Source organism: Nerophis ophidion, linkage group LG06, assembly GCF_033978795.1.
Source record: "Nerophis ophidion isolate RoL-2023_Sa linkage group LG06, RoL_Noph_v1.0, whole genome shotgun sequence".
NCBI classification, from domain to species: domain Eukaryota; kingdom Metazoa; phylum Chordata; class Actinopteri; order Syngnathiformes; family Syngnathidae; genus Nerophis; species Nerophis ophidion.
In genome coordinates, this window is record NC_084616.1 from 16,249,012 (window position 1) to 16,274,011 (window position 25,000).

At 39.9% G+C, this 25,000-nt stretch overlaps 2 protein-coding genes across 4 annotated transcripts in view; both read left to right on the forward strand.

Moving 5' to 3' along the window:
- Positions 1–454, forward strand: part of itpr3 (inositol 1,4,5-trisphosphate receptor, type 3) — a 140,654-nt gene extending 140,200 nt beyond the window's left edge. Inside the window, exon 58 of the mRNA XM_061902779.1 lies at positions 32–454. Within this exon, the coding sequence (XP_061758763.1) occupies positions 32–139 (108 nt within the window). The 3' untranslated portion in view covers positions 140–454. The remainder of the gene's footprint in view (positions 1–31) is intronic.
- A 4,765-nt stretch (positions 455–5,219) lies between these two features.
- The window catches only part of LOC133554268 (deoxyribonuclease gamma-like), a 44,955-nt gene continuing 25,174 nt past the window's right edge, over positions 5,220–25,000 (forward strand). For all 3 annotated transcript variants that reach the window (XM_061902780.1, XM_061902781.1, XM_061902782.1), the window contains exons 1-2: positions 5,220–5,373; positions 24,604–24,765. In XM_061902780.1, coding sequence (XP_061758764.1) covers positions 24,610–24,765 — 156 coding nt within the window. In that variant the 5' untranslated portion in view covers positions 5,220–5,373; positions 24,604–24,609. The remainder of the gene's footprint in view (positions 5,374–24,603; positions 24,766–25,000) is intronic.

Consider the following 25,000-nt stretch of genomic DNA (forward strand, 5'->3'; position numbering starts at 1 on the left):
TGTGTGTGTGTGTGTGTGTGTGTGTGTGTAGATGACGGAGCAGAGGAAGAGGAGGCAGAGGATGGGTTTTGTCGACGTCCAGCAGGGCGGCAGCGCTTCACTCCCTCCCAGCGCAGCAGGTGGAAACCCCCAGCTGTAAAAAAAAAAAAAAAGACGGAGTAGAGTTAAGTGCACTCAATAAAGACACTACCTAGATGTTTTTGATAAAAATTATTTAATGTTCATCCATGTTATTTAATGTTGAATGGTGTGCTTCGGCGAGATGCTAACATTTCACTGGTTTGGATGGAAAGTGACTTGAACGTGTTATGTGAGATGGAATATTAATAATAGCATAACATGAGCGATGTGATTTCAGCCTCATTTTAAACTGTAAGGAAAAATACGGTTTTCTGAAACATTTATTTAAATTCATGTTTGTATCGAGTTGATTAAATGTCATACTGTGCATAAATGTGTCTTTAGTTCATGTCCTCACTAAGGGACAAAATGCATTATGGCTTTAAAACAGGGGTCTTTAAACAGTTGGGAAATTGTGTTAGATGTAAATATAAACGGAATACAATGATTTGCAAACCCATATTCAATTTAATGCACTACAAAGACAAGATATTTGATGTTCAAACTCAAAATTTTATTTTTTTGGGGAAATAATAATCACCGTAGAATTTCATGGCTGCAACACGTGACAAAGTAGTTGGGAAAGGGCATGTTCTCCACTGTGTTACATCACCTTTTCTTTTAACAACACTCAATAAACGTTTGGGAACTGAGGAAACTAATTGTTGAACCTTTGAAAGTGGAATTCGTTCCCATTCTTGTTTTATGTAGAGCTTCAGTCGTTCAACAGTCCGGGGTCTCCGCTGTCGGATTTTACGCTTCATAATGAGCCACACATTTTTGATGGGAGACAGGTCTGGACTGCAGGCGGGCCAGGAAAGTACCCGCACTCTTTTTTTTTTACGAAGCCACGCTGTTGTAACAGGTGCTGAATGTGGCTTAACATTGTCTTGCTGAAATAAGCAGGGGCGTCCATGAAAAAGATGGCAGCATATGTTGTACCAAAACCTGTATGTACCTTTCAGCATTAATGGTGCCTTCACAGATGTGTAAGTTACCCATGCCTTGGGCACTAATGCACCCCCATACCATCACAGATGCTGGCTTTTCAACTTTGCATCGATAACAGTCTGGTTGGTTCGATTCCCTTTTGGTCCGGATGATACGATGTCGAATATTTCCATAAACAATTTGAAATGTGGACTCGTCAGACCACAGAACACTTTTCCACTTTGCATCAGTCTATCTTAGATGATCTCAGGCCCAGAGAAGCCGGCGGCGTTTCTGGATGTTGTTGATAAACAGCTTTTGCTTTGCATAGTAGAGCTTTAACTTGCACTTACAGATGTAGCGACGATCTGTATTTGGTGACAGTGGTTTTCTGAAGTGTCCCTGAGCCCATGTGGTGATATCTTTTAGAGATTGATGTCGGTTTTTGATACAGTGTCGTCTGAGGGATCGAAGGTCACGGTCATTCAATGTTGCTTTCCGACCATGCCGCTTACGTGGAGTGATTTTTCCAGATTCTCTGAACCTTTTGATGATATTATGGATCGTAGATGTTGAAATCCCTAAATTTCTTGCAATTGCACTTTGAGAAACGTTGTTCTTAAACTGTTTGACTATTTGCTCACGCAGTTGTGGACAAAGGGGTGTACCTCGCCCCATCCTTTCTTGTGAAAGATTGGGCATTTTTTGGGAAGCTGTTTCTCTACCCAATCATGGCACCCACCTGTTCCCAATTAGCCTGCACACCTGTGGGATGTTCCAAATAAGTGTTTGATGAGCATTCTTCAACTTTATCAGTATTTATTGCCACCTTTCCTAACTTCTTTGTCACGTGTTGCTGGCATCAAATTCTAAAGTTAATGATTATTTGCAAAAAAAAAATGTGTAGCAGTTTGAACATGAAAATGATTTGCAAATCATTGTATTCCGTTTATATTTACATCTAACACATTTTCCCAACTCATATGGAAACGGGGTTTGTACTTTGTGGATGCCGTAAGTTTTTGCTGTCGTCCAGCATTCTGTTTCTGTTCACTTGGTGGCCAGTTCACTTGTGCTTTGCATAGCCATTCCTATGCTTCGTTGCCTTTTCTTTATGTTCATTTTTGGTTCAAGCCGACACATTCCGACTTTTACAAGGCAATGAACTACCTGCTGCCACCTACTGACATGGAGTATTACGTGGCTCTACACAGCACAGACACTAAGCAACGGCACATTGTCTGCAGATTATAATTATTGATTTGGAAAAAAATATTTTTGGGACCAATTAGGTGAAGTTACATTTTTTCCTCCGGCACCCTGGACTATTTCTCTAGTGTGCTGCGGCACAGTGGTTGAAAAACAATGGTGTTGATCATTGGTACCCGCGGGCACCAGGTCGCCCGTAAGGACCAGATGAGTCATCCACTGGCCTGTTCTAAAAATAGCTCAAATAGCAGCACTTACCAGTGAGCTGCCTCTATTTCTTACATTTTATTTATTTACTAGCAAGCTGGTCTCGCTTTGCTCGACATTTTTAATTCTAAGAGAGACAAAACTCAAATGGAATGTGAAAATCCAGGAAAATATTTTAAAGACTCTGTCTTCACTTCTTTAAATAAATTCATGTATTTTCTTACTTTGCTTCTTATAACTTTCAGAAATACAATTTTAGAGGAAAAAATACAACCTTAAAAATTATTTTAGGATTTTTAAACACATATACCTTTTTACCTTTTAAATTCCTTCCTCTTCTTTCCTGACAATTTAAATCAATGTTCAAGTATTTTTTTTGTATTGTAAAGAATAATAAATACATTTTAATTAAATTCTTCTTTTTAGCTTCTGTTTTTTCGACGAAGAATATTTGTGAAATATTTCTTCAAACTTATTATGATTAAAATAAAAATAAAATAGTCTGGCAAATCTAGAAAATCTGTAGAATGAAATGTAAATCTTATTTCAAAGTCTTGAATTTATTTTAAAATTTTTGTTCTGGAAAATATATAAGAAATAATGATTTGTCTTTGTTAGAAATATAGCTTGGTCCAATTTGTTATATATTCTAACAAAATGCAGATTGGATTTTAACCTATTTAAAACATGTCATCAAAATTCTAAAATTAATCTTTCTGAGGAAAATTACTAATGATGTTCCATAAATTCTTTTTTTTTTTTTTTTTTTAAAGATTAGAATTAGATAGTTTTTCTCTTCTTTTTTTTCGGTTGAATTTTGAATTTTCAAGAGTCGAATTTGAAGATAAACTATGTTTCAAAATTTAATTTTTATTTTTTTCTGTTTTCTCCTCTTTTAAACCGTTCAATTAAGTGTTTTTTTTTTCATCATTTATTTGTTCTTTGTGGGGACATTGTTGATTGTCATGTACGGATGTACTTTGTGGATGCTGTCTTTGCTCCGCAGTAAGTCTTTGCTGTCGTCCAGCATTCTGGTTTTGTTTAATTTGTTGTTCAGTTTTAGTTTTGTTCTGCATAGCCGTCCCCAAGCTTCAATACCCTTTCTTTGGGGCACTCACCTTTTGTTTGTTTTTCATGTTTAAGCATAAATACCTTTTTTACCTGCACACTGCCTCCTGCTGTTTCCAATAGCTACAAAGCAATTCGCTACCAGCTGCCACCTACTGATATGGGCGAGTATTACACGGTTACTCTAGACCAGTGGTCCCCAAACTTTTTGTATCCACGGACCGGTCAACGCTTAATAATTTGTCCCCGCGGCCCGGGGGATCTTTTTTTTTTTTTTTTCTTTGTCATGAAAAAGGGACGTTTTTGTCATGAAAAAGGGAGGTTTTTGTGGTTGGTGCACTAATTGTAAGTGTATACTGTGTTTTTTATGTTGATTTAATATTAAAAAAAAAACATTTTATTTACTTTTTTTAAATAAAAATGAATGAAAAATTGGGCTTCACGGTGGAAGAGGGGTTAGTGCGTCTGCCTCACAATACGAAGTTCCTGCAGTCTTGGGTTCAAATCCAGGCTCGGGAGCTTTCTGTGTGGAGTTTGCATGTTCTCTCCGTGAATGCGTGGGTTCCCTCCGGGTACTCCGGCTTCCTCCCACTTCCAAAGACATGCACCTGGGGATAGGTTGATTGACAACACTAAATTGGCCCTAATGTGTGAATGTGAGTGTGAATGTTGTCTGTCTATCTGTGTTGGCCCTGTGATGAGGTGGCGACTTGTCCAGGGTGTACCCTGCCTTCCGCCCGATTGTATCTGAGATAGGCGCCAGCGCCCCCCGCGACCCCGAAAGGGAATAAGCGGTAGGAAGTGGATGGATGGATGAATGAAAAATTATTCTGCGGGCCACGGCCCGGTGGTTGGGGACCACAGCTCTAGACAACACCAACCACATCATTTCCAGACTACAATTACTGGTTTGCAAAAAACATTTTTTACCCCGAATAGGTGAAATTAGATCATCCTTCACGGCACACCAGAACGTAGCTCACGGCCGCGGCACAGTGGTTGAAAAACACTTCCCTGGGGGCGGGGGGTTGCCCACATATGCGGTCCTCTCCAAGGTTTCTCATAGTCATCATTGTCACCGACGTCCCACTGGGTGTGAGTTTTTCCTTGCCCTTATGTGGGCTCCACCGATTATGTCGTTGTGGTTTGTGCAGCCCTTTGAGACACTAGTGATTTAGGGCTGTATAAATAATCATTGATTGATTGATTGATTTCTTTATTTATTAAAGGTGAATTGAGCAAATTGGCTTTTTCTGAACATGCACCTGGGGATAGGTTGATTGGCAACACTAAATTGTCCCTAGTGTGTGAATGTTGTCTGTGGCGACTTGTCCAGGGTGTACGCCGCCTTCCGCCCGATTGTAGCTGAGATAGGCACCAGCGCCCCCTGCAACCCCAAAGGGAATAAGTGGTAGAAATGGATCAATCAATCAATGTTTATTTATATAGCCCCAAATCACAAATGTCTCAAAGGACTGCACAAATCATGACGACTACAACATCCTCGGAAGAACCCACAAAAGGGCAAGGAAAACTCACACCCAGTGGGCAGAGAGAATTCACATCCAGTGGGACGCCAGTGACAATGCTGACTATGAGAAACCTTGGAGAGGACCTCAGATGGATGGATGGGCTATTTCTGGCATTTTTTTAAAGTGTGTATCAAACTGGTAGCCCTTCGCATTAATCAGTACACAAGAAGCAGCTTTTGTAGCGTCTGGCAACCCTGCTAGTGGGCGGGGCCAGCAGGTGACAGTCAGGTACAGGTAAAGGCAGGCAGCGAAGAGAACCGCCACCTTGTTTCTTCGAATAAAGAACCAAGCCGAACTTTGGGCTCAGGTGAGAACTTGCTGTCACTTTCTGTTTGTTTTACTTTCAATTTGAAAAGACGTCAAAGTGGCGTCTAGTTAGCGTGTTTCCTCATTCCCGTCGTCCACGGTCTTAGTTTTTTTTTTTTTTTTTTAACTTGTTAGAGTGACTTATCCACCCTTTTTTTCAGGCGTGTACAATCCTGTCAAAGACACATATAACGCGGCTAACAACACAATTCTAAACAACATATAACATTATTATCAAAGCTAAGTTAGCATGTTGTTAAGCTAGCCCACACAGGAAGTGACTTGTTGAGGATTTTTTTCAATCAAATGTCGCGCAAACTGGGCGGGTTCAAACTGCAACCTTAACTTTGATTGACAAGTGGTAACCAGCGCACTAGTTGAAGGAGGCGCATAAATAAAGTATTGGATAGAAACAATCATATACATTTTATAAGGGTACGCAGCATCGAGCGCTACTGACTACGGGCGCTGACGAGGCGAAGGGCCGCCATCTTGGAGTGGTGATCCGCTCCACTCAGTGCAATACATTTGGCAGAAGCAATGAACTGTCGGCGTATTTAATTCATTTAACCTCACTAAATACCAGAGGTGGGACCAAGTCATTGTTTTGCAAGTCACAAGTAAGTTTCAAGTCTCGAGTCAAGACAGGCAAGTCCCGAGTCAAGTCCAAAGTCAATACTAGAAAGTCTCAAGTCAAGTCCTGCATTTTGAGTTTCGAGTCATTTCAAGTCTTTTTAACCACAGACTAATATATGTACACAGATTGTGTATGCTTTTAAAATGCTGTATGTATTTATTATAATAAAAACAGTGCCGACGTTGCACTTCATAATAGCACTATTAACCAGTTATTCTAAACATTTAACTCATTCCTTTACAGAATGAACACATTTGGAAAAAAACAAGTGGAACTGTTTTTATTTGCACAAAGGTGTTAACATTGTATTTCCATGGCATATTGCATTGTAACTAGTTCCACAGCAGTTTATATCCTGTTCTTACCTTATCTCTATGATCTCATCTCATACTGTATGTGTGTTTATGTGTGCATACACATGAAAAACATAACAAATACATGAACATAACAATTAACAGTGCTGTACTTTTTAGATGTCAGGGCTCTATGGAATATTTACACATATTCTTAATATAGTATACATTTTAACTGACCTTTATTTGACTATGTTTGCCTTTTTGTAGGTGGCTAAAATACGCGGTGCTGCTGACCGCCGTCTAACGTTACGTTACTGTGTGTGATACATTCACTAACGTAACGTTATGTGTAGGTACCTCATGCAGCCCTGCTTAAAAAAAATCACTTGACAAAAAGTATGAATAAGGTAGCGAACTGCAGTGGACGCAACAGATTGCAGTGTTTGCAATGACGTTATAACCATAGACATCTTATAAGTAGACGCAGCAGTGGCTGCTGTGACGCAAGCAATTTGGCCGCCATCTTGAAGTGGTGATGAGGAGCCGGCAAGCAGCCTAAACTGACAGTTGACAGGTAGAAAACAAAGATGCTGGGCTGGTATTCAGCGTTTTCCTGCTCAAATGAGCGGACTGTTGAAAATAGGAATTGGAGGATTACCTCTTCATAAGTAAGAATTTACATTATCATATTATTGGTTGTATTTTGTGAAAAGAATATTACCACAGAGTTAAGCAGGAGCAAAGAACTACAATATTTGTATGTGAAAATCACAAAGAAATCTTCTGGGGGAGGATGACCCCCCTACAGGTATTTGGTTTACAAACTTTCAGGCCCACCTAAAACAAAATTCTCCAGCCGCCACTGATTAGGATGCGTTCTCATTTTATTGTAACCACAGATAAGTCTTCAAGTAACAATATTCAAATACTAACTTTGTTGGGTAAGACAGAATTTGGTTTTATTCTGAATCCAGTGAAACAGATTGGTGGTTTTAGCTGAAATAAAGACTTTTCAGGTGTTATATGTTTAAGTATTTGGCAGACACTTTTATCCAAAGCAACGTACATGAAAAATACATATAAAACAATCACTGTAAACATGATCATTTAAAGGATGAATGTAATAGAAAATATCAATACAAAGTGTCAAGACAGAATAAACTCTCTGCTGTTGCAGCAACAGAGTATAAGTCTATATCAGTGGTTCTCAACCTTTTTTCAGTGATGTACCCCCTGTGAACATTTTTTTAATTCAATTACCGCCTAATCAGAGCTAAGCATTTTTGGTTGAAAAAAAGAAATAAAGAAGTAAAATACAGCACTATGTCATCAGTTTCTGATTTATTAAACTGTATAACAGTGCAAAATATTGCACATTTGTAGTGGTCTTTCTTGAACTATTTGAAAAAAAAAAGATGTAAAAATAACTAAAAACTTGTTGAAAAATAAACAAGTGATTCAATTATAAATACAGATTTCTACACATAGAAGTAATCATCAACTTAAAGTGCCCTTTTTGGGGATTGTAATAGAGATCCATCTGGATTCATGAACTTAATTCTAAACATTTCTTCACAAAAAAGAAATCTTTAACATCAATATTTATGGAACATGTCCACAAAAAAATCTAGCTGTCAACACTGAATATTGCATTGTTGCATTTCTTTTCACAGTTTATGAATTTACATTCATTTTTTGTTGAAGTATTTTTCAATCAATCAATCAATCAATCAATGTTTACTTATATAGCCCTAAATCACTAGTGTCTCAAAGGGCTGCACAAACCACCACGACATCCTCGGTAGGCCCACATAAGGGCAAGGAAAACTCACACCCAGTGGGACATCGGTGACAATAATGATCCAGTGGGACGTCTGTGACAATAATGATTATGAGAACCTTAGAGAGGAGGAAAGCAATGGATGTCGAGCGGGTCTAACATGATACTGTGAAAGTTCAATCCACAATGGATCCAACACAGTCGCGAGAGTCCAGTCCAAAGCGGGTCCAACTCAGCAGCGAGAGTCCCGTTCACAGCGGAGCCAGCAGGAAACCATCCCAAGCGGAGGCGGATCAGCAGCGCAGAGATGTCGAGGCGGATCAGCAGCGCAGAGATGTCCCCAGCCGATACACAGGCAAGCAGTACATGGCCACCGGATCGGACCGGACCCCCTCCACAGGGGAGAGTGGGACATAGAAGAAAAAGAAAAGAAACAGCAGATCAACTGGTCTAAAAAGGGAGTCTATTTAAAGGCTACAGTATACAAATGAGTTTTAAGGTGAGACTTAAATGCTTCTACTGAGGTGGCATCTCGAACTGTTACCGGGAGGGCATTCCAGAGTACTGGAGCCCGAACGGAAAACGCTCTATAGCCCGCAGACTTTTTTTGGGCTTTGGGAATCACTAACAAGCCGGAATCCTTTGAACGCAGATTTCTTGCCGGGACATATGGTACAATACAATCGGCAAGATAGGATGGAGCTAGACCGTGTAGTATTTTATACGTAAGTAGTAAAACCTTAAAGTCACATCTTAAGTGCACAGGAAGCCAGTGCAGGTGAGCCAGTACAGGCGTAATGTGATCAAACTTTCTTGTTCTTGTCAAAAGTCTAGCAGCCGCATTTTGTACCAACTGTAATCTTTTAATGCTAGACATGGGGAGACCCGAAAATAATACGTTACAGTAGTCGAGGCGAGACGTAACAAACGCATGGATAATGATCTCAGCGTCCTTAGTGGACAGAATGGAGCGAATTTTAGCGATATTACGGAGATGAAAGAAGGCCGTTTTAGTAACGCTTTTAATGTGTGCCTCAAAGGAGAGAGTTGGGTCGAAGATAATACCCAGATTCTTTACCGTGTCGCCTTGTTTAATTGTTTGGTTGTCAAATGTTAGAGTTGTATTATTAAATAGAGTTCGGTGTCTAGCAGGACCGAGAATCAGCATTTCCGTTTTTTTGGCATTGAGTTGCAAAAAGTTAGCGGACATCCATTGTTTAATTTCATTAAGACACGCCTCCAGCTGACTACAATCCGGCGTGTTGGTCAGCTTTAGGGGCATGTAGAGTTGGGTGTCATCAGCATAACAGTGAAAGCTAACACCGTATTTGCGTATGATGTCACCTAGCGGCAGCATGTAGATGCTGAAGAGTGCAGGGCCAAGGACCGAACCCTGGGGAACTCCACACGTTACCTTAACGTAGTCCGAGGTCACATTGTTATGGGAGACACACTGCATCCTATCAGTAAGATAAGAGTTAAACCAAGACAGGGCTAAGTCTGACATACCAATTCGTGTTTTGATACGTTCTAATAAAATATTATGATCGACGGTATCGAAAGCAGCGCTAAGATCGAGGAGCAGCAACATAGATGACGCATCAGAATCCATCGTTAGCAATAGATCATTAGTCATTTTTGCGAGGGCTGTCTCCGTCGAGTGATTTGCCCTGAAACCGGATTGAAAGGTTTCACATAGATTGTTAGACGCTAAGTGTTCATTTAACTGCTCCGCAACAATTTTTTCGAGGATTTTTGAAATAAAGGGAAGGTGAGACACCGGTCGGTAGTTTACCATGAGGTCAGGATCGAGGTTAGGTCTTTTAAGAAGAGGATGAATAACCGCTTTTTTGAATGCTAGGGGAACAGTGCCCGAGGAAAGTGATAAGTTTATAATATTTAGCACTGATGGACCTAATAATAATACAAAGAGCTCCTTGATCAGTTTCCCAGGAAGAGGGTCAAGTAAACATGTTGTTTGTTTTATTCCATTTACACGTTGTAACAATTCCTCTAATGTTATTTCCTCAAAACGAGAGAAACTATTTTGGAGGGCAGTATCCGCCGTATATACAATCGTGTCAGTGTTAATAGAACCCCGTTGTAGCTGGGACGCATTGTCTTTAATCTCCTTTCTAATGACTTCAATTTTCTTACTAAAGAATTGCATAAAGTCATCAGCTGAGTGGGTGGAGCTACTGGAAGGAGTCCCTTGTTGGGTAAGCGATGCTACCGTACTAAACAAAAATTTAGGATCGTTTTTATTACGGTGGATGAGATTTGAGTAATAATTAGCTTTAGCTAAGGTAAGCATGCGTTTATAAGTTATTAAACCATCACTAAATGCTTGATGGTGCACCTCAAGTTTAGTCGTGCGCCATTTGCGTTCCAGCTTTCTGCATAATAATTTCTGAGCTCTAGTTTCTTCTGTAAACCACGGGGTGCGCTTTTTTGGAGCCTTTTTTAACTTTAGCGGTGCTATGTTATCAATGGTTTCGCGCAGGGCGTCGTTAAAGTTGTTAGTGAGGTTATCAATAGAGCCCACATACTTTGGGAATGGTGCCATTACCGAGGGCAGTAGGTCAGCAAGAGTTGTCGTTGTGGCCGTATTAATGTTGCGGCTGCTATAGCAGTTATTATTATTATTAGTTTGACGAACATGCGTCTGAACCTCGAATTTTATAAGGTAATGATCGGACAATACTTTAGTATACGGGAGTATCGTAACTTTGGAAGCTGTGATACCCCTGACAAGCACTAGGTCTATCGTATTACCGTTGCGATGCGTGGGTTCATTTATTATTTGTGTGAGACCACAGCTATCAATTATAGTCTGGAGCGCTACGCACGGTGGGTCCGATGGGGTATTCATATGGATATTAAAGTCCCCCATTATGATTATATTATCGGCGTGTGTCACTAGATCAGCAACGAACTCTGAGAATTCATTGATAAAGTCCGAACAGGGCCCTGGGGGGCGGTAGATAACAGCCAGGTGTAGAGGCAGCGGTGTGACAGACCTCATAGTAAGCACCTCAAACGATTTATATTTATTATTTATGTTAGGACTAAGGTTAAAGTTTTCGTTGTATATTAGTGCGACCCCCCCACCCCTTTTAAGCGGACGGGCAATATGCGCATGTGTAAAGTTAGGAGGACATGCCTCATTTAGCGCAAAAAAGTCGTTTGGTTTAAGCCAGGTTTCACTGAGACCGATGACGTTAAGATTGTTGTCTCTGATAATATCATTAACTAACAACGTTTTGGGAGACAATGATCTTATGTTTAAAAAACCTATATTATAGGTAGTGGGCTGTTTTAGGGAATTTTTGATCAAATTATCCGTAGTAGCAATATTAATAATGTTGTGTTTATTATTTACAAAGGATTTTGAATTGAATTGAATTGTTGTTATTTTTAGAATATTTAAAAAAAATATCATGTACCCCCTTGGCATACCTTCAAGTACCCCCATTTGAGAACCTCTGGTCAATAGGTCCGTAAGATGTATAGATATCTAAAGTATTCATACATTGTTTATGTAGGATATACACATGTATATACAACCTAATCATATTGTTTCTTCAACTTCAAAATAGCTGACTGTTTTTTTCCCCCTTTTTGGGATTATATTCCCAGTTTTGATCTCAGATGTCTGGTCACTTATAGCATATAAGAATATTCTATTACTGTTAAGCAATTATGAACATGCCAAAACATGTCCTTTATCATAGTTACACATATGACAAAAAAGCGCGTGAATATAAATGGTATTCAGTGAGTTAATATGAATTAAATGCGCCGACAGTTCATTGCTCCTGCCAAATGAATTGCACTGAGTGGAGCGGATCACCACTCCAAGATGGCGGCCCCGCGTCTCGTCAGCGGCAATAGGCAGTAGCGCTCGATGCTGCGTCTACTTAAAAGATATCAATGGTTATAACGTTAGCAGTGAGTTTACAGCCTCACTAATTTAACTACACAACAAATAAAAGTCACGTTACTCAGCCAATAAACGTTAGCTTACATTCAAAACGTACCCTTTGTGCAACTTCCAATGTCGAACGAAGTTGGAAGTTGATGCGTCTCCGACTGTAATCTTCCAACCGCATGTTTTGAATACTGAAATTCCCGTTTTCTTGACCAAGTCGTAGTTTTAAAACCCGAACTTAACACTTTATTGGCATAATTTTCTTCACCTATTCTTCTGTTGTTTGAGAGTTTTTCATTGTTTTTTCTGCAATTTGATTGGATGAATGCTGTGTGACAAAAACAACGTGGATGTAATTTGATTGGCTGTTGTACTGACAGGTAGCGCACAGGCTGTCATCGCACACATGTTGACAGACACGCGTACACAATGAAAGATACGGAGCGCTCCTGAATAACTTTTTAATCGTTGGGGTTTTGGGGAAAGTAGCAAAATCATGTCAAGTCAAAAGGCTCAAGTCTAAGTCAAGTCACAAGTCATTGGTGTTAAAGTCTAAGTCGAGTTGCAAGTCTTTTTACATTTTGTCAAGTCGAGTCTAAAGTCATCAAATTCATGACTCGAGTTTGACTCGAGTCCAAGTCATGTGACTCTAGGCCACACCTCTGCTAAATACCACTGATTTTCACGCGCTTTTTTGTCATACGTATAGCTATGAATAAACACACGTGTTTAGGCTTGTTTTATTTGTCATAGTTTGCTTAAAGGCCTACTGAAACCCACTACTACCGACCACGCAGTCTGATAGTTTATATATCAATGATGAAATATTAACATTGCAACACAAGCCAATACGGCCTTTTTAGTTTACTAAATTGCAATTTTAAATTTCCCGCAAAGTGTCCTGTTGAAAACGTCACGGTATGATGACGTGTACGCAAGACGTCACAGGTTTTTAGGAAGTATGAGCGCTGCACACACACACAGCTAAAAGTCGTCTGCTTTAACAGCATAATTACACAGTATTTTGGACATCTGTGTTGCTGAATCTTTTGTAATTAGTTAAATTAATATTGGAGAAGTCAAAGTAGAAAGATGGAGGTGGGAAGCCTTTAGCCTTTAGCCACACAAACACACGGTGATTCCTTGTTTAAAATTCCCGGAGGTGAAGCTTTACTATGGATCAGAGCGGTCAAGCGAACATGGATCCTGACCACTTGTCAACCGGCAGGTTTTGGTGAAAAAAATTGTGGTAAAAAGTCGCCTCTTACCGGAGATTAGCTGAGCTTGTGCTGTCCATGCAGCTGCCGTCGACTTCCTTCAGAGACTGGCCTCAAGACACCCGTGGACACACCCCTCTGACTATCAGGTACTATTTAATCTCACTAAAACACTAGCAACACAATAGAAAGTTTAGGGATTTCCCAGAATTATCCTAGTAAATGTGTCTAAAAACATCTGAATCCGTCCCAATGCAATCACCTTTTTTTTTTTTAACTTAATTTTTTATAAAAAAAATTTCTATCATCATCCACAAATCTTTCATGCTCGCTCAAATTAATGGGGAAATTGTTGTTTTCTCGGTCCGAGTAGCTCTTTTTGTTGGAGGCTCCCATTATAAACAATGTGAGGACGTGAGGAGCCCTCACCCTTGAGACGTCATCGTCTGCTACTTCCGGTACAGGCAAGGCTTTTTTATCAGCACAAAATGCTGCAAACTTTATCGTCGATGTTCTCTACTAAATCCTTTCAGCAAAAATATGGCAATATCGTGAAATGATCAAGTATGACACATAGAATGGACCTGCTATCCCCGTTTAAATAGTAAAATCTCATTTCAGTAAGCCTTTAAACGGGGAAAGCAGGTCCATTCTATGTGTCATACGTGATCATTTCGCAATATTGCCATATTTTTGCTGAAAGGATTTAGTAGAGAACATCCACGATAAAGTTTGCAACTTTTGGTCGCTAATAAAAAAGCCTTGCCTGTACCGGAAGTAGCGGACGGTGTGCGTGTGACGTCACGGGTTGTAGGGCTCCTCACATCTGAACATTGTTTACAATCATGGCCACCAGGAGCAATAGCGATTCGGACCGAGAAAGCGACAATTTCCCCATTAATTTGAGCGAGGATGAAAGATTTGGGGATGAGGAAAGTGAGAGTGAAGAACTAGAAGATAGAAGAAAAAAAAAAAAGACGAGGGCAGTGGGAGCGATTCAGATGTTATTAGACACATTTACTCAGATAATTCTGGAAAATCCCTTATCTGCTTATTGTGTTACTAGTGTTTCAGCGAGATTATATAGTCACACGTGCAAGTCGGAGGGGTGTGGTGACCGCCAGTGTCTCTGAGGGAAGCCACGTAGGAGCCAAGAAAGTTGCAGCTGCAGGAGGAACTACACAAGCTCTGCTCATGTTTACGGTAAGAGCCGACTTATTACCACATTTTTCTCACCGAAACCTGCCGGTTGACATGTGGTAGAGAACCACGTTCGCTTTACCGCTCTGTTCCATATTAAAGCTTCACAACAGACAAAGAAACACCGGCTGTGTTTGTGTTGCTACAGCCGGCTGCAATACACCGCTTTCCACCAACAGCATTCTTCTTTGACGTCTCCATTATTGATTGAACAAATTTCAAAAGATTCAGCAACACAGATGTCCAGAATACTGTGTAATTATGCGATAAAAAAAGACTACTTTTAGCCGTGATCGGTGCTGGAAGAACATATCTGCTACCACCGGTGACGTCACGCGCACGCGTCATCATACCGCAACGTTTTCAACAAGAAACTCCGCGGGAAATTTTAAATTGCAATTTAGTAAACTAAAAAGGCCGTATTGGCATGTGTTGCAATGTTAATATTTCATCATTGATATATAAACTATCAGACTGCGTGGTCGGTAGTAGTGGGTTTCTGTAGGCCTTTAACACTGAATACAACTGTCAGGTTCAAACACTGATGACTTCTATTAAACAGACAAGAAGCAAGGAATTAAACAGAGACTGGATTCAATTTAGCTCAAATAGGAGAAACATGTAGACCTGTACCTTTTGTACAGTGTCGCCCCACGTTCTGACCGGAGAATTCTACGCCTCCTCTTTTATTTGGACTTTCCCTGATTACAACAACTAAATGTGTGCATCTCTTATTCTTTTAAATAACATTGTTATTCTGAAGATAACCAATAATAAATAAAATACTTTTGACCATTAATGCGACTTCTTGCACAGGTGCAATGGAAACGGATGGATGGATTAAAATGCATGAGAATGTTTTGTATTATGAACGTTATTTTTAACACTATGATTACCAACGGAATCATTTTGATTGATTGATTGATTCTTTTATTAGTAGATTGCACAGTACAGTACATATTCCGTACAATTGACCACTAAATGGTAACACCCCAATAAGTTTTTCAACTTGTTTAAGTCAGGGTCCACGTTAATCAATTCATGGTATTAATTATTAACACACATTGTATTAACATGGTATTAAACATAGTATTACATGGTACATGATATTAACAAACATTAATTACTTATCTTGTTAAGCAACATCAGCTAAGATTTATCTGAGAGCCAGATGCGGTCATCAAAAGAGCCACATCTGGCTCGAGAGCCACAGGTTCCCTACCCCTGCCTTAAATGATAATGTTTACAGTGATTGTTTTATATGTATTTTTTAAGTGTGTCGCTTTGGATAAAAGCGTCTGCCAAATATTTAAAGGAGAACATTATCACAATTTCCAAAGGGTTAAAAACAATACAAATAAGTTCCCAGTGGCTTGTTTTTTTTCCCGAAGTTTTTTTTCCAAATTTTACACCTCCCAGAATATCCCTAAAAAAAGCTTTAAAGTTCTTGATTTTCGCTATTTGCGAGGCGACTGTCCATTTCCCTGTGACGTCATACAGGGCTGCCGATACAAACAACATGGCGGTTACCACAGCAAGATATAGCGACATTAGCTCGGATTCAGACTCGGATTTCAGCGGCTTAAGCGATTCAACAGATTACGCATGTATTGAAACAGATGGTCAGAGTATGGAGGCAGATAGCGAAAACAAAATTGAAGAAGAAACTGAAGCTATTGAGCGAATAGCTATTGACGCTATTCGGCCATTGCATGGATGTACCTAATGAAGTGGCCCATAGCATGGCTGCCTTATTAGCATCGCCGGTAAAATGTGCGGACCAAACGATCAGGACTTTTGCATCTTGTGACACTGGAGCAACTTAAATCCGTCGATTGGTAAGTGTTTGTTTCGCATTAAATGTGGGGGTCTAGTTTCAAATGTACATACAGCTAGCGTAAATAGCATGTTAGCATCGATTAGCATAGCATGTTAGCATCGATTAGCTGGCAGTCATGCTGCGACCAAATATGTCTGATTAGCACATAAGTCAACAACATCAACAAAACTCACCTTTGTGAGTTCGTTGACTTAATCGTTTCAAATGCATCTGCAGGTTATCCATACATCTCTGTGCCATGTCTGTCTTAGCACCGCCGGTCAAATGTGAAGACACTCTGGCACATTCAATGGGGGTCTGGCGGCAGATTTTTTGCCAGTGGTGCAACTTGAATCCCTCCCTGTTAGAGTTGTTACACCCTCCGACAACACACCGACAAGGCATGATGTCTCCAGGGTTCCAAAAAATAGTCGAAAAAACGGAAAATAACAGAGCTGAGACCCTGTGTTTGTAATGTGAAAATGAAAATGGCGGGTGTGTTACCTCGGTGACGTCACGTTCTGACGTCATCGCTAAAACACCGATAAACAGAAAGGTGTTTAATTTGCCAAAATTCACCCATTTAGAGTTCGGAAATCGGTTAAAAAAATACATGGTCTTTTTTCTGCAACATCAAGGTATATATTGACGCTTGCATAGGTCTGGTGATAATGTTCCCCTTTAAACATAAACATATATAAACACCTGAAAGTGTTTGTATCAGCTAAAACCACCAATCTGTTTCACTGGATTCAGAATAAAACCAAATTCTGTCTTACCCAACAATGTTAGTATTTGAATATTGTTACTTGAAGACTTATTCCTGGTTACAATTATACTGTTAAGAAAGTATTGTCTTATACTTTGTCTAAAATGAGAAATCATCATAATCAGTGGCGGCTGGCGAACTTTGTTTTAGGTGCGGCCGAAAGTTTGTAAGCCAAACCCCTGTAGGCGGTGGGGGGGGGTCAGCCTCCCCCAGAAGATTTCTTTGTGATTTTCTCATAAAAATTAAGCATTCTGGTGCAAAATAATGAAGACAAAATATAACTTTTCATAGGTTTGCAGAGAACTATATACAACTCTTAACTTCTCAACTCTGTGGTATTATTCCTTTCACAAAATACAACCATTAATATTAAATCTTACTTGTGAATAGTAATCCCCCCGATTGTTATTTTCAACAGTCCGCTCATATGAGCAGGAAAACGCTGAGCACCAGCCAGGCATCTTTGTTTTTCTACCTGTCAACTGTCAGTTTAGGCTGCTCGCCGGCTCCTCATCACCACTTCAAGATGGCGGCCGAATTTCTCGCGTCACAGTAGCCAATGCTGCGTCTACTTATAATACGTCTATGGAGACAATGCCTTGGTGAAATACCTTTTATTTGTTAAATGGACAGGAAGTCGATGTGGTCACGTGATAGATGTGAAACATTACCAAGTAGAACTTTATTGTGAAATGTGTTTTATTTTGCATTGCATTGTTGCATGTTTTTGTCCTATTTGATGCTTGTCTATATTGAAATGGAACATTTAATGTGCCAAACGAGTCATTCTTTCATTAATTTTGATTGAAGTAACAATGTTTCCTATGATATTAACAAATAATGAAAACATTAATGGTTTGGTTAAGAAGTCTTAAAGGGGAACATTATCACAATTTCAGAAGGGTTAAAACCAATAAAAATCAGTTCCCGGTGGCTTATTTTATTTTTCAAAGTTTTTTTTCTAAATTTTACCCTTCCCGGTATATCCCTAAAAAAAAGCTTTAAAGTGCTTGATTTTCGCTATTTGCCTAAGCCAATGTCCATTTCCCTGTGACGTCACATAGCGATTCCAATACAAACAATGGCGAATACCACAGCAAGATATAGCGACATTAGCTCGGATTCAGACTCGGATTTCAGCGGCTTAAGCGATTCAACAGATTACGCATGTATTGAAACAGATGGTTGGAGTAAGGAGGCAGATAGCGAAAACGAAATTGAAGAAGAAACTGAAGTCATTGAGCGAATAGCTATTGACGCTATTCGGCCATGCATGTCTGTCTTAGCATCGCCGGTAAAATGTGCAGATCAACCGATCAGGACTTTCGCATTGACTCTGGATCATCTTAAATCCGTCGATTGGTAAGTGTTTGTTTCGCATTAAATGTGGGTGGAAGGAAACGCTGGATGTAAATATAGTTTCAAATGTACATACAGGTAGCCTAAATAGCATGTTAGCATCGATTAGCTGGCAGTCATGCTGCGACCAAATATGTCTGATTAGCACATAAGTCAATAAAATCAACAACACTCACCTTTGTGATTTCGTTGACTTTATCGTTGGGAATGCGTCTGCTTTGAGTGTCGCGGGATATCCAGACATTCTTGCCATCTCTGTGCCATCTCTGTCATAGCATCACCGTTAAAAACCAAACGAGGGACTTTCGCATCTCTTGACACTGGAGCAACTTAAATCCATCGACTGGTATGTGTTTGTTTGGCATTAAATGTGGATGGAGGGAAAGGCTAGATGTAAATATAGCTGCAAATGAGGCATAATGCTGCAATATGTATATACAGCTAGCCTAAATAGCATGTTAGCATCGATTAGCTTGCCGTGCTAATCGATGCACATTCTACGTAAATCAACTTGAATCCGTCCCTGATCGTGTTGTTACACCCTCCGACAACACACCAAAGAGGCATGATGTCTCCGAGGTAGCGGAAAATAGTCGAAAAAACGGAAAATAACAGAGCTGATTTGACTCGATGCGTGTGATGTGTAGGGAAAAATGGCGTTGAGTACCGATGTGACGTCACATTCTGACGTCGTCGCTCAGAAAGGGATAAACCGAAACTTCTTTAATTTGCCGAAATTCACCCATTTAGAGTTCGGAAATCGGTTGAAAAAATATGTGGTCTTTTTTCTGCAACATCAAGGTATATATTGACGTTTACATGGGTCTGGTGATAATGTTCCCCTTTAAACAGGGGCTTGCAGATGTCTTGCAGGGTGCAAGTGGTGGGTTGTGTAGCTCAGTGTTTTTCAACCTTTTTTTGAGCCAAGGCACATTATTTTCATTGAAGAAATCCGGAGGCACACCGCCAGCAGTAAACTTAAAACAAAACTCAGTAGCTGATACTGACAATAAAAAGTCACCCTCACTAGTGTTGGATATGAATTCAAACCATAACCAAGCATGCATCAATATAGCTCTTGTCTCTAAGTACTGTCATGACCTGTCACATCACACCGTGACTTATTTAGAGTTTTTTGGTGTCTTCCTCTGTGTAGTGTTTTACAAACCCCATGTCCATATGAGTTGGGAAATTGTGTTAGATGTAAATATAAACGGAATACAATGATTTGCAAATCCTTTTCAACCCATATTCAGTTGAATATGCTACAAAGACAACATATTTGATGTTCAAACTGATAAAGTTTTTGTTTTTTTGAAAATAATCATTAACTTTAGGAATTTGATGCCAGCAACACGTGACAAAGAAGTTGGGAAAGGTGGCAATAAATCATAAAGCTGAGGAATGCTCATCAAATACTTATTCGGAACATCCCACAGGTGTGCAGGCTAATTGGGAACAGGTGGGTGCCATGATTGGGTATAAAAAGAGCTTTCCCAAAGAATGCTCAGTCTTTCACAAGAAAGGATGGGGTGAGGTACACCCGTTTGTCCACAACTGCGTGAGCAAATAGTCAAACAGTTTGAGAACTACGTCTCTCAAAGTGCAATTGCAAGAATTTTAGGGATTTCAACATCTACGGTCCATAATATCATCAAAAGCTTCAGAGAATCTGACAAAATAGATTCGAATATGAATCGCGATTCAGAATCGATTCTCATTTTTAAAAATTCGATTTTTTTCTTTTTAATCAATCCAACAAAGCAATACACAGCAATACCATAACAATGCAATCCAATTCCAAAACCAAACCTGACCCAGCAACACTCAGAACTGCAATAAACAGAGCAATTGAGAGGAGACACAAACACGACACAGAACAAACCAAAAGTAGTGAAACAAAAATTAAAATGATCAACAACAGTATCAATATTATAATTTCAGTATTGCAGTGATTAGAAATCCCTATTTGACATTATCATTGGAGCAGACAAAAACACTGACTTGTCTGTTTTCTTCGTCGATGCTGGGTGCTCTCAAATTCAATTCAATTTTCCTTTCTTCTCCGTGATGTGATCCGTCTTGCAATTCAGTTCAGAAATCGCCGCAGTCTGTGTTCCCACAGCCCTGCCCAAACCATCCATTGCGACGAACCGCCTTTGGGCTCCTTTGACGATACACAAGAGCAATGCCAATCAGCAAGTGCTCCACGATCACGGTTCCAAATAGTCTCTCCCACATCCTCGATGGAAAGGACTGAGAGGCACATGATTCTGATGACTGTATTACCATGTATTGATTTACTTGGACCCCGACTTAAACAACTTGTAAAACTTTTTCGGGTGTTACTATTTAGGGGTCAATTGTACGGAGTATGTACTGTACTGTGCAATCTACTATTAAAAGTATCGATCAATCAATCAACAAAATGAACACTGATAAGGGCCACGAACAGAAAAGGCTAACTGTCCAAAAGATGTTTTTCTAAGACTAACCAGTTCGTTTTCAGCTGAATGGAGTGCCTAAGCAAAGAATCCCATGCGTTTCTGACTCAGCTTTGTTGTGTTTTTAAAACACTGCATGAGTACGATTCGGTATTAGTCAGACCTTTTTGTAATGGATTACTCATGAAAACTGAGTTACTGGACAAGCTCGCGGACAAACAGGAGAGGCTGGCTTGTTCAGACACTTACTTAATAGTTTTAGAAGACACACGTTGATCAGATGTTCAAAAATAAGTATGTTTAACTTCATCTGGCTAATGTCGTCTTCCAATATGTTTGCTATCCAGACTCTTCAGCGCTTTGTTGTAAATCATTCTTAACGGTTTTGGAGAAGGAGGTTAAACAATAGCTCAGACTGATGAGAAGAAATCATGAATAAAACATGTGCAGCATGAATCAATCAATGACGATCCTGAAACTACAGAAATTTGGTTTTGCTACTTTCAAGCTTTTTAAGATGACTTATGCATGTTAGGTGTGTAACCAATACTAGACCCGTATACCGATTTCTTTAATCTGTGGAATGTCTTGACCGTTGATTTTTAGAACAAGTTCCTCTACTAGAATAGTCCTCGAAAGACAGCAATCAATGTTTATTTATATAGCCCTAAATCACAGGTGTCTCAAAGGGCTGCACAAACCACTACGACATCCTCGGAAGAACCCACATAAGGGCAAGGAAAACTGATTGAGTGCAGTTTTTAACCAGAACTTGTAGTTGGTTACATAGTAACAGACTGATTGTATCCCCCCACCCCCAAAAAGACAACGGCACCATCTGCATACATTTGGGAAAATTGCTAACGTACATTTATTTTTTCTTTTAAGTGGACCTGGGATTGATCCCTGTGGGACCCCTGTTTGTAGAGTTAAAATTACATTATTGGGTAGCAAGTTGTTTGCTTTGTGTACTATTCTGGTGGTTTGAAAATGTACTAGATCTGTACATTTCAATATTTTAGCAATTTAATATGACATTTCCTGCTCATTTGATAACATATTAAGCCCTAGGACAGGGGTAGGGAACCTATGGCTCTAGAGCCAGATGTGGCTCTTTTGATGACTGCATCTGGCTCTCGGATAAATCTGAGCTGACGTTGCTTAACACGATAAGTAATGAATAATTCCACTTGTAATCACAGTGTTAAAAATAACCTTCAAAACATAAAACATTCTCATGCTTTTTTATGTTCAAGAAGTTGCGTTAATGGTAAGAAGTTATTCATTTATTATTGGTTAGTGTGGAGCTTTCCCTCCTAGGGGTTCTTCAGACCACCAAGCACCGACATGAGAGCCTGTTTCAGGGTTACAATATTTTTTATTTTTCAATAAGTCTCTAAATTGCTTTCCATTAATTTTTTTTTCTCTTGCGTTCTTGCTCACGCTCTGGCTCCAGCTCCAACCCCATCTCGCCTCCTGGCTGCTGCTTATAACAGAGCGACAGGTGATTAGATAACAAGGCGCAGGTGGGCCATCTACGCACCTGTCGCTGATTTCGAGGCCAGTCTTGCCACACACTGCTTCGCTGCAGGCCACGCCCCCTCTACAGTTAGCTTCAGAATAACGTTCTTACAAAGAATAAGAGACCTATTATACTCTACAAATGTTGGTCTTACTTAAAAATGCATGCTTTTAGTTGTGTTCAGTGTTAAAAAAGATATTATATGGCTCTTACGGAAATACATTTTAAAATATTTGGCTTTTTGGCTCTCTCCGCCAAAAAGGTTCCCGACCCCTGCCCTAGGAAAACGTCTTTTCATGCATCTTGTCAATGTCTTATCGTCTATTTTTGCATGATGTATTTGTCGGAGTATCTATATTTGTATGAGTATCATTTCTGCGACCAAACATTTTTTTAGTTTTGCTTGGGTTCAAGGATTGTCTGTTTTTATCAAACCACCCTTTATAATTTGAAAACTTCTAATGCAAAATCAGGGTTTCCCACACATTAATTTATTTGTGGTGGCCCGCCACGAAAGAATTACGGCCGGAACAAAAAAAAAAAAAAAAAAAAATGTTATTTTTTTTGTCTTTTGACTCGCTTGACCGCTCATAAAAGCAATGGGAATCTGTCTGTGAATGGAGCTTGTAGTTACATATTATATAAATATGTAAATATGTATATAAATATGTACATAAAGTGTTGTAATTATATTCCAACTTCGCGTTCTTCTTGGTCATCACCGCCGCCGCCCGACCACACCACCACAAATATATGCCTGACCTGCGGGAAACACTGAAAATAATACGTTTTCATTAGCTTCCCATAAGGTTGGGCGATACAGACTGTTAATGATTATGATATACATTAGGGTACATAGGGTTGTCTAAATAAATCGATTTTTAATTGAATCACGATTCATATTTGTAACGACTCTTAATCCATTTAAATATATATATATAGTGTTAGATTCTTCTCTTGTTGATGTATTTGTATTAGACTTTATTAAATGTTTGGGTAGATTTTTATCAAACAAAACCAGTTTTCTTTTAAATAATATAAACATGAATCACCATCGCATGAAACAAGGTCCTTAAACACATGGATGACACAGTCTGGTGTGGATGAACTTGACTGGCCTGCACAGAGTCCTGACCCAGACCTGATAGAACACCTTTGGGATGAATTAGAACGGAGACTGAGAGCCAGGTCTTGTCGACCAACATCTGTGTGTGACCTCACCAATGCGCTTCTGGAACAATGGTTTAAAATTCCTATAAAGACACTACGCAACCTTGTGGACAGCCTTCCCAGAAGTGTAGAAGCTGTATTAGCTGCAAAAGGTGGCCCCACGTCATATTGAACCCTATGAGATGGCACTTCAAGTTCATATGGGAGTCAAGGCAGGTGGGCAAAAACTTTTGGCAATATAGTGTATATGGAAAAGTTTTTCTTTTTAAAATTTAGTGGGTGTGGCTCATGTACCGGTGCACGCCATGTCTTTTTTCAAAACAAGAATAAATATGAAAAGACATGGGTGACAGTTTGGTGTGGATGAACTTGACCGGCCTGCACAGAGTCTTGACCTGAACCCGATAGAACACCTTTTAGGATGAATTAGGACGAAGACTGAGAGCCAGGCCTTCTCGACCAACTTCAGTGTGTGTGTCCTCACCAATGCGCTTCTGGAAGAATGGTTTAAAATTCCTATAAAGACACTCCGCAACCTTGCGGACAGCCTTCCCAGAAGAGTTGAAGCTGTAATAGCTGCAAAGGTGGACCCACATCATAATGAACCCTATGGGTTAGGAATGGGATGGCACTTCAAGTTCATATGGGAGTCAAGGCAGGTGGCCAAAAACTTTTGGCAATATAGTGTATATGGAAAAGTTTTTCTTTGTAAAATTGAGTGGGTGTGGCTTATGTACCGGTGGACGCTATGTGTCTTTTTTCAAAACAGGAATAAATATGAAAATGGCCCCCGCATACTTTGACTTAGTTATGTGGCCCTTGGTGGAAAAGGTCTGATATAGCGAGACTAAAAGGGGGAGGGTCCAATTGGATTGTGATTTAGGAGAAGGTGACAGTTGTTGATAAAGTAGAAGCTCTGAGCACAAGTCGCTTTACCGGTCCCGTCGCCTACACGCCTACCAAGAGGGCGGCGCCATGCCGGGAGGGAGGGGGAGGAGGTGAGAGCAGTAGTAGGGCACGCCTTTAAACATGTGCTGTTGTGACCTCCCGTACCAACACGCCGGTGATTGTGTGTTTTATTCCACAGTCCAACATGAGGCGCGCGCATCGTCTACCTCTCCTCCTCGCCTTCCTGTCCGCGGTGGTCTGGGGCGGGGCCCTCTCCGAGTTCAGGATCTGTGCCTACAATGTGCAGAATTTCAACTCGAAGAAGGCGGCGAACTTCAAAGTGGTGCACACGCTCACTCGGGTACCACACACACACACACACACACACACACACACTCTTGTATTTGTTACCTTCTTGAGACCTGCCCTTCTTGAAATGCTTACCCCTTTAGGACCACCCTTAGTAGATATATAAAGAAGTGTATTTACAATATTAATAATATATACATACTAAGCAAATATAAAAAATATTTTTAGTTAATTTAAAAAAATATTTATATTTTAGTTTGTAATTATTTTTTAATCTTCATTATTAC